The sequence below is a fragment of the Gadus chalcogrammus genome, unplaced genomic scaffold (assembly GCF_026213295.1).
Source record: "Gadus chalcogrammus isolate NIFS_2021 unplaced genomic scaffold, NIFS_Gcha_1.0 GACHA091, whole genome shotgun sequence".
Classification (NCBI taxonomy): domain Eukaryota; kingdom Metazoa; phylum Chordata; class Actinopteri; order Gadiformes; family Gadidae; genus Gadus; species Gadus chalcogrammus.
Window position 1 is genome coordinate 172,207 of NW_026613526.1, and position 10,061 is coordinate 182,267.

The window sequence follows — 10,061 nt, forward strand, 5'->3', positions numbered from 1 at the left end:
TAATTGTCTTCAAAACTTTAGCCATAGTTTACATCAGATTATCCCTCAAGAGTACACTGTTATATTGACAACATGACTAAGCAATTTGACTGTCTTATCCGTAGACAATGACGCAAGGACTTGTCATTCTGATGGCACTGACATGTTCATTGAACTTTTGAGAGATGAGCTAAGGATTTTGAGCAAGAGACTGGCTTCTGCAGGTAATCTATGGTGTTTTGCTATTTGAACGCATTGTTTTGAGAAATGCACTTACTGCTTTGCAAATTTCATTTCTGATCTGAGAAATGTACCAAAGCGACTGAGAAAAACTGTAATGTGTAGAATTTTGTTTTTAAATTTGTGCTGTTAAACAGAAAAGATGGTCCCCACTTGGAATGTACAGAATGACAGAAGTCCCCTCTTTGCCTGTACAAAATGACACTGGTCCCCTGTTAAATGGTATGGAGCGACACTTACACTCCAGCATTTATGCATACATATGGGTTGGAAAAAATGGTTAACTGCTTTCTCTATCGCAAAAAAATAAATAATTTGGACAGTTTAGACAGTTCTTCCATAGTTCAAAAGAGACATTTTGTCATGAGATAAAAAACGTTTATATAACAGGGCTAACTAGGGCTGTCAATTAATTAAAATATTTAATCGTGATTAATCGCATTATTGTCCATATTTAACTTGCAAATTGCAAATTAATCGCAAATTTTTTAACCCTTCTAAATATATCTTAAAAGATGATCATAGATTATTGATGAGGATTACATTTTTTCTTTTCCACACTTCATGAATAGATCCATGCAGGAGTGTGAGGGTCGCCCCTTACCATTTAACAGGGGACTTCTGTCATGTTTTACAATCCAAGTGGGGACCATCTTTTATATTTTAGAGCACAAAGTTTGTCTGTTCTTTGAATGTGAATTTATGTATGGGACAGTTTTTTCTAGATTATATTTTTCCACAATAACATGACTTCAGTTTTAACTACCACAATTTATCACGGTTCAATCAATCAACAATCGCTGTTCCCTGCACTTGAACCGCCTTAAAGCTATCATCTGTCTTTTTGATGGAGTTACCTACAGCATATGTCAGAACCTGCACAATAGTATACAGACCATCAAAGAAAGTTTGATGTGTAGAATTTTGTTTTTAACTTTGTGCCGTCAAACAGAAAAGATGGTCCCCACTTGGATTGTACAGAATGACAGAAGTCCCCTCTTTGCCTGTACAAAATGACACTGGTCCCCTGTTCAATGGTATGGAGCGACACTTACACTCCAGCATTTATGTATTCATTAGGTTAGAAAAAAATTGTTAACTGCTTTCCCTATAGTAAAAAATAAATAATTTGCCATAGAGCCTTTAGACAGTTCTTCCATAGTTCATAAGAGACTTTTTTTCGTGAGAAAAAAAGGCGTATAGATAACAGGGCTAACTAGGGCTGTCAATCAATACAAATATTTAATGATGATTAATCGCATTATTGTCCATATTTAACTTGCAAATTGCAAATTAAACGCACATCTTTTAACCCTTCTAAATATATCTTAAAAGATGATTCTGATTATTGATGAGGCTTACATTTATTCTTTTCCACACATGAAAAGATCCATGCAGGAGTGTGAGGGTCGCCCCATACCATTTAACAGGGGACTCGTCATGTTATGTTTTACAATCCAAATGGGGACCATCTTTTATATTTTCCCATGTAAACGCACTGACAGAAGCAACAGTTGCAGTTGGCAAACACTCATTGAGTGAAACAATAGGCACAGACAGCTCCCTTGCTGCGGTGAATGGAGTCCCCTCTTTGATATGTAAATATCGCTTAAGTATTCAAGTCCCCTCTTGGCAACTTCTTTAAAAGAAATAAAAAAAACACATTTGAAGTTATATTATGACAAAATAACTTAAAACTAAACTCTGTATTATGTTTTTGTATTTTTTAAATGACCAGAAATAGAGGTCCACACTTGGTCGATGAAAACCGATAGTCCCCTGTTGGTATGGTAAACGTGTATGTGTGCGTGTGTGTGTGTGTGTGTGTGTGTGTGTGTGTGTGTGTGTGTGTCTGTGTGTGTGTGTGTGTGTCTGTGTGTGTGTGTGTGTGTGTGTGTGTGTGTGTGTGTGTGTGTGTTTGTGTGTGGTCTTGTGTTTATTTCCAAGCCATGGCAACATGTCTGTATTTGGGGGGATGGCTCTGTGGGGGAAACTCCCCGGCCGTCCGAGCAGCCTTGAAACACCACATCCCCATCAGGTCAAACAGTTTAGAACGCCCTGGACCAGAGATCTGAAGGGCTTCGCAGGCCGCTTCTTAAAGGACGCCCCCTGACCCTAGCCCCCCAAAGGGCAGGAAAACCCCCCCTAATGTCAGGGAACCTGGAGAAGCTCCTATTGCACTCCTACCATCCCTCTCCAGGGATGGTAGGAGTGCAATAGGAGCCATAATAATGTGCAGACATAATGGTATCAGAACAAGTGCTATCTGAGAGATATCCTCTATCCATCGCTATGTCTTGTCTTCATAATACAAAACTTAAAAGCTGTTGCTGTAGTTATTTCATGATTTTGTTTTATATTTACTATAAGGATTTTTGCACTTTTGGTGTACATCTTCATTGTTGAAGGCTCTGACTGTAAGTAGAATCGAAGCACTTACTGACCCACTTAACACGAGAGAGGGAGAGAGGAAGAGAGAGAGAGAGAGAGAGAGAGAGAGAGAGAGAGAGAGAGAGAGTGGGACTGAGAGAGAGTGGGACTGAGACAGACAGACAGACAGACAGACACAGAGAGCGAGAGAGAGACAGAGAGAGCGAGAGAGTTAAAATCGGTTTAAATATCAGAACGATTGATATTCTGTGTGAATGATTGTTTGAGTTTGAGATTGTACACAAACGCATTTTCACATCAAAAGGAAAGACAGCAAAACCAAGCACTGTCGGGGACACCTCGCTCAGACCCGCTCCGCTCCTGGTTCTCGCTCAGACCCGCTCCTGGTCCTCTCTCAGACCCGCTCCGCTCCTGGTCCTCTCTCAGACCCGCTCCGCTCCTGGTTCTCTCTCAGACCCGCTCCGCTCCTGGTTCTCTCTCAGACCCGCTCCGCTCCTGGTTCTCTCTCAGACCCGCTCCGCTCCTGGTTCTCTCTCAGACCCGCTCCGCTCCTGGTTCTCTCTCAGACCCGCTCCGCTCCTGGTTCTCTCTCAGACCCGCTCCGCTCCTGGTTCTCTCTCAGACCCGCTCCGCTCCTGGTTCTCTCTCAGACCAGCTCCGCTCCTGGTTCTCTCTCAGACCCGCTCCGCTCCTGGTTCTCTCTCAGACCCGCTCCGCTCCTGGTTCTCTCTCAGACCAGCTCCGCTCCTGGTTCTCTCTCAGACCCGCTCCGCTCCTGGTTCTCTCTCAGACCCGCTCCGCTCCTGGTTCTCTCTCAGATCCGCTCCGCTCCTTGTTCTCTCTCAGACCCGCTCCGGTCCTGGTTCTCTCTCAGACCCGCTCCTGGTTCTCTCTCAGACCCGCTCCGCTCCTGGTTCTCTCTCAGACCCGCTCCTGGTTCTCTCTCAGACCCGCTCCGCTCCTGGTTCTCTCTCAGACCCGCTCCGCTCCTGGTTCTCTCTCAGACCCGCTCCTGGTTCTCTCTCAGACCCGCTCCGCTCCTGGTTCTCTCTCAGACCCGCTCCGCTCCTGGTTCTCTCTCAGACCCGCTCCGCTCCTGGTTCTCTCTCAGACCCGCTCCGCTCCTCTCTCAGACCCGCTCCGCTCCTCTCTCAGACCCGCTCCGCTCCTGGTTCTCTCTCAGACCCGCTCCGCTCCTGGTTCTCTCTCAGACCCGCTCCGCTCCTGGTTCTCGCTCAGACCCGCTCCGCTCCTGGTTCTCTCTCAGACCCGCTCCGCTCCTGGTTCTCTCTCAGACCCGCTCCTGGTTCTCTCTCAGACCCGCTCCGCTCCTGGTCCCGGGTGAGGTCATCTGTCGGAGGCTGACACGATGCTGAGCAGCGCGGCGGTGAACACTCGGAGGTCAGGGTCAGGGTCAGGGTCAGGGTGAGGGTTAAGGTCAGGGTTAGGGTCAGGGTCAGGGTTAGGGTCAGGGTCAGGGTTGGGGTTAGGGTCAGGGTCAGGGTCAGGGTCAGGGTTAGGGTTGGGGTTAGGACGCTAAGGACAGTCACTGGGACCTGACACGCGTCACCTCGTCTCCGAGTCGAGAGGTGGTTTGATGCTTTTGTGCTGACTTTCCTGCAAAAGCCGCATTTGTGTGTGTGTGTGTGTGTGTGTGTGTGTGTTTGTGTGTGTGTGTGTGTGTGTGTGCGGGTGCGTGTGTGTGTCTGCGAAAGTGTGTGTGTTAGTGTCTGTGTGTGTGTCGCGGAAGGCGACTAAAGGGGGGAACTAAAAAGACTGCTTTTCCCCCCCCAGATCCCGAACAATAGACTCTGGCTAGAGCCGATATTCCCTGCCCCTAGGGGCACTGTGGGTTGGGGTGTAGGTTGTGTTTTCAGTGTTTCCTGTACACAGAAGAAGAGACCAGGAAATAAAAGGGGCGAAAACATGGAGTTCAGGGCGCTCCTCAGCCCGAGGACACAAGGATTTATGCCTGGACGCCGGACCGCTCATCACTACCCGCTACCTCCGGAGGACTACGCGAACAGACTTCGCAAGCCAGGAAGGACCTTTCGGACGTACCGTCGTTTCCCTACAACGCCTGCGAGTCCCGTCAGAAAGGGACGTACTCTAGCGTAAGCGTGAGTGAGTCGGATTCCGTAACGTCTGATCACCCTGACGCATCGTTTTGTCTGTTCTGTCTAGAGGATCTGGTGCAGGTCTTCTGGTCCGCTCCGGCCTCCGTGACCAGCGAGGGACGGCGCCGGCGGACGGATCTCCACTCTACATCCTAGAGCACGGTTTATTTGGTTACTTTGTTTTTCCAACTCGCCGTTTGAGGGACTGGTCTGGCGCGAGTTGGAACGAACGATTTTATACTCTTTTACTGTTTTGTCTGTTATAGGGATATTTTATCAACAAGTCTGTCTTCCTTGTATGGGATCCCTATAAACCAGGGGTTGGCTACGGCAGGCCCTGTTGGATACCAGGCTGAATTGTTCAGCGAGCCCTTCCTTCTGTGTTCTTGAGGTTGGTCCCCCTCACGTGTATTCAACGTGTGCTGTGTGTAGCGTTCAGTGTTCGCAGTGTGTAGCGTGCAGTGTGTAGTGTGCAGTGTGTAGTGTGTAGCGTGCAGTGTGTAGCGTTCAGCATGTGCAGTGTGCAGAGTTCAACGTTTGCTGTGTCTATAGGCTTGCAGTGAGGGCAGGGTGTGCAACGTGTGCGGTGTCGAGGTTGGCTCATGAAGGTATGGTTACGGTTATCCAGAGTACCAGCCTACCCCCTGGCTTTCTCCCTCCATATTAAGTGATAGGTAGATTCGACTTACTTGTGCTCTTTGTTTTATGAAATTGTATTAATAAAGCATTTCTGTTAATAATTGATCCATCGACTGCTGTTGTGGTATTTGGGGGAATCCTTAGTTAGGGGTTTGCGCGACACCTCTTTTGGCGTTGTCGGCAGGATCCCCCAATTCATCACAACAACATGTCTGTAGACGGTCATGCTGAGTCCGAAGAGCATCCAGGGGGTAGCCAAGAACAGGCGTCTGTTAGACCACTAATGAACACAGTGATGATGCCATGGTTTATGAGCTCTTCTTGGGTCCCTAATGCCGCTTTTCCACCGCACATGTAGCTCGACTCGACACGACACAACTCGACACGACTCGACACAGTAGCAGCGCGGGTCCTTTTCCACCGCAAATAGTACCTCCGGGACGTGGGCGGGGTCGGCTGCGCGTGACGTATTTTTTATACGCGACGCAAACAACACCTACGTAAACCACACATGGACCGAACCCACATAACAACAATGGAGGACATCGATGCGATGGTATTCGTGTTTGTATTATTAGCTGGCATGTTGAAGAAGTGGAATATGTTGGCTGCGGCGCTGCTATGGCTGTTACCAGCATGGTTGCCATGTCGCTCTCGTGACTTCGTCACACTCTCTGGCCAATCAGTGGCCGGCCGTCTGCCGACGTCACCATTTAGTATCGGCTCAGCCGCTTGGAACCTAGAGCGAGGCGGTACTAGAAAAAGCAGCCACTTCAGGTACCAGATACCATGTTTTCGCGGTGGAAACGCAAAAAATGCGAGCTGAGTCGAGTCGTGTCGAGCTGGTACCATGCAGTGGAAAAGCGGCATAAGTTCACAGGCGAGGACGACGGGCCTCGATTTAGCAAATGGCAACCTAAAGTAAGGTCCTACCTCAGAGCACAGGGATTAGACGCTAGTCAGACAGTAGACTTTGTGCTAGATGCGCTAGAAGGGAAAGCTCACCGACAAGTCATGTTGCTTCCCCCCGAACGGAGACAGTCAGAGGAAACTATTCTGGCGGAGTTGACCAAATTATATGGAGACACTGGGACATCATCCAGCATCCGTGCAGACTTTTTTGCCTGTAAACAAGAACAGGGGGAGGGAGTGGAAACTTTCACGTTGCGTCTTTGTGAGTGTTTCTCCAGATGGCAGAGGAGCTCCCCCGACACCACAGGCCCTCGAGACGAGGTCCTGAAGGACCACTTCGTTAAGGGCCTAAGGGAGGGCCCACTGAAGATCGAGCTGGAGCGACATGGCAGACGTAACCCTACGGTGACCTTTGGAGCTCTCTGCGTCGAGGCCGAGGCAGTGGAGAAGGAGACAACCAGGAGGGAAACGCTGGCTTGTAGGGCCTATGTGGCCCCCACCACCACAGCCTCACACCAGGGACCCATCCCTCCATCGGAGTGGGACCGGCTGAAGGAAGCTCTCCACGCCGAGCTGAAACAGGAGATACAAAGCCAGGTGTCCCTCCTGGGCAAGACCATTGTAGAGGACATACGCAGTCAGTTACAGCAGGAACCAGCCCTGGCCCCTCGAAGTAACTACCAGCCTACCCGGGGAGGACAACCGACGGGACGAGAGACCCAATCATTCCAGTGGGATGACCAAGGGCGCCCCCTATGTGCTGAGTGTGGAGTCGCTGGCCACGTTCAACGTTACTGCCCACGACGACGTTCCAATCGGTCGGGTTTTCCTGCTCCTCGGCCACTGTAGGGCAGGTGACCGAAGAGGGTAGCCCCAGCGAGACCCTAGACAAGCCCTTCTTGGTAGGCCAATGCCCCGAAGTAGAGCTGATGATCCATGGGGTTAAAATTCCCTGCGTTTTGGACACGGGTTCCCAAGTGACTCTGTTTAGCTACTCCTTATTTCAGCGCTGCGTGGCTCCAGAACTGCTACAAGACCCGGAAAGGATCCCCTGGCTAACCCTTAAAGCCGCCAACGGACTGCGGATCCCCTACGTAGGATATGCAGTGTTAGACTTTGCCGTTGGAGGGATCGAGGTCAAGAACAAAGGGATAGTGATTGTAGAGGACAGCTGTATGGGCACAGAGTATGGCCTTCTAGGGATGAACGTGATCAAAGACTGTTGGGAGAAGCTTTTCCTAAATGGCCATCCTGGGGAAATGGCGTTCAAGTCCACCATACCCAAAGCCTCGGTCAAGGCGTGGGACAAGGCATTTGCCATATGCAAGAGGATCCAGGCCCCAGACGAGCCCCTTCAAGTAAGGGCAAGGCTGACTCAGCAGAGCCCCATCTCCATCCCCCCACGCACGGAGATGATCGTCTGGACTGATGTTTCCCCAGTAGCAGGCTCCCCTGATCATCTCGTTCTGGTGGAAAACCTCCCAGACGATACCGGAGCAGAGGAGCGCGGTTGGCGAGTGGCCCGGACCTTGAGCTGGGCACGAGGAGGTAAAGTCCCAGTACGTATCTGTAACCCCCAGCTGTTCCCTGTGTTTCTCCCCCACCGACAGGCATTGGCAACCGTTACTTCAGTTGACCCCGGGGACGTCCAGGGGCGGAACCATTTGGTACTACGAGACTCGACCCCAGGAGTGGTGGAGGTGGACGTGCGGCCCGTGTGCCAGGGCCCAGCAAGAGAGACACCACTGCAGGGAGAGGAGAGCACTGAACTTCTTCCAGGGCAGTCGGAACAGTTCTCAGCCTTGCTACGAAAGTGGCCAGGGGTGTTTTCTGCCCACGAGGAGGACTTTGGTTTTACCACGGCCGTGCACCATCGTATCCCTACCGGAACGGCACCCCCCATCCGGGAAAGGTATAGACCTGTTCCACCCACATTGTACCCTGAACTACGCGGACTGCTGAAGAGTATGCTGGACAGTGGTGTGATTCAAGAGAGTTTGAGTCCCTGGGCCGCCGCAGTAGTCCTTGTTAAGAAGAAAGATGGCTCATTGCGCTTCTGCGTAGACTATCGGAGACTTAACGCAGTGACTCATAAAGATTTGTTTCCCCTCCCTAGGATTGAGGAGTCCCTGACGGGCCTCCACCAGGCGGAATGGTACTCGACGCTGGACTTAGCCAGTGGGTACTGGCAGGTCGGGGTGGCACCCCCTGACCAGGAGAAAACTGCGTTTGTCACCCCACTGGGCCTGTATGAGTTCTCCCGGATGCCTTTTGGTTTGTGCAATGCCCCCGCCACATTCCAGCGACTGATGCAACGTTGCCTAGGGGACAAGGTACACGACCACCTTCTGATATACCTGGACGACATCATCATTTACTCCCCTGACTTTGAGACCCACCTGCGACACCTGGAACAGGTTTTCGAACGCCTCCAAAGCCATGGCCTTAAGCTGCAGCCCAAGAAGTGCCAGTTTTTCCAGCGACAGGTCCTCTACCTGGGACATGTTGTAAGTGGCCGAGGAGTGGCCACCGATCCAGAGAAGACGAGAGCGGTCCAAGATTGGCCTGTCCCCACCACTGTCAAACAGGTACGCTCATTCCTGGGCTTTGTAGGGTATTATAGGAGATTTATCGCTTCCTTCTCAAAGTTAGCTGCCCCCCTCAATCGCCTTCTCCAAGGGACAGCCAGCCGTTCCTCGGCACCAGTAACGTGGACCGCAGAGTGTCAAACTGCTTTTGAATTCTTGAAACAACGGTTGCTCAGTGCACCCATTCTGGCCTTTGCTAATTTCAATCTACCCTTTAAGCTATACACTGATGCCAGTCTGGACGGCTTGGGTGCAGTACTAGCCCAGGTGCAGGATGGCAAGGAACGAGTGATAGCTTACGCGAGCCGCAGCCTGGTTCCGGCCGAACGCAACGACCAGAACTATAGCTCCTTTAAATTGGAGCTACTCGGTATGAAATGGGCTATAACCGAAAAGTTTAAGGACTACCTTTGGGGTGCAACGTTTACCGTATTCACTGACAACAACCCGTTAGTACACCTCGACACCGCCCGTCTTGGAGCGACCGAACAGAGATGGGCCGCCCAACTGGCCAATTTCTCTTACGACATCAAGTATCGGCCAGGTGCCTCTAACCAAAATGCAGACTTGTTGTCCAGGCTCCCAGGGGCCCTGAGTGCAGTTGTCCAGGTGACAGAGGACAGAGCGGAGGCCACCCCTGCTGAACCCCCGACCCACCTGGGAGACCCAGAAGAGACGCCCTGGTTGGAGTGGCAACGCCAGGACCCCGACCTCCAACAGATCTGCCTCTGGGTAGAAGTGGGCACTCTACCACCGGACCTGGACAAGCGTTCCCTCTCTCTCCAGATGCGCCAACTACTGCGTGAGTGGGACCGACTGAAGATGGACAGGGGTCTCCTGCTGAGGCAGGTGCTAGAACCTGATACTGGGGTGACAGGCCTCCAAATAATCCTCCCGCCTAAGTGCTGTTTTGGACTTTGGCTGGAGTACCACCGGGCCGCGGGGCATAGTGGAGTGGAGAAGGTCCTGTCCATTCTAAGACGACGGTTCTTTTGGCCAGGAATGAGTAGGGACGTCCGAGTGTGGACGCAAGAATGCCCTACGTGCCTTGTAAGTAAGGCCGGCCCTGAGATTCGTGCACCCCTGCAGTCAATAAAATGTAGCTACCCCTTTGAACTAGTAGGGCTAGATTACCTATCCTTGGGGAGACCGGCTGATGCCTTCCCATACATCTTAGTTATTACAGACTTATTTT

At 51.0% G+C, this 10,061-nt stretch overlaps 1 protein-coding gene across 1 annotated transcript in view; it reads left to right on the forward strand.

Moving 5' to 3' along the window:
• The window catches only part of LOC130378618 (uncharacterized), a 72,691-nt gene extending 62,846 nt beyond the window's left edge, over positions 1–9,845 (forward strand). Inside the window, exons 10-14 of the mRNA XM_056585333.1 lie at positions 6,557–6,951; positions 7,128–8,190; positions 8,395–8,866; positions 9,086–9,711; positions 9,794–9,845. Of these exons, the coding sequence (XP_056441308.1) occupies positions 6,557–6,951; positions 7,128–8,190; positions 8,395–8,866; positions 9,086–9,711; positions 9,794–9,845 (2,608 nt within the window). The remainder of the gene's footprint in view (positions 1–6,556; positions 6,952–7,127; positions 8,191–8,394; positions 8,867–9,085; positions 9,712–9,793) is intronic.
• Positions 9,846–10,061: the final 216 nt, after the last annotated feature.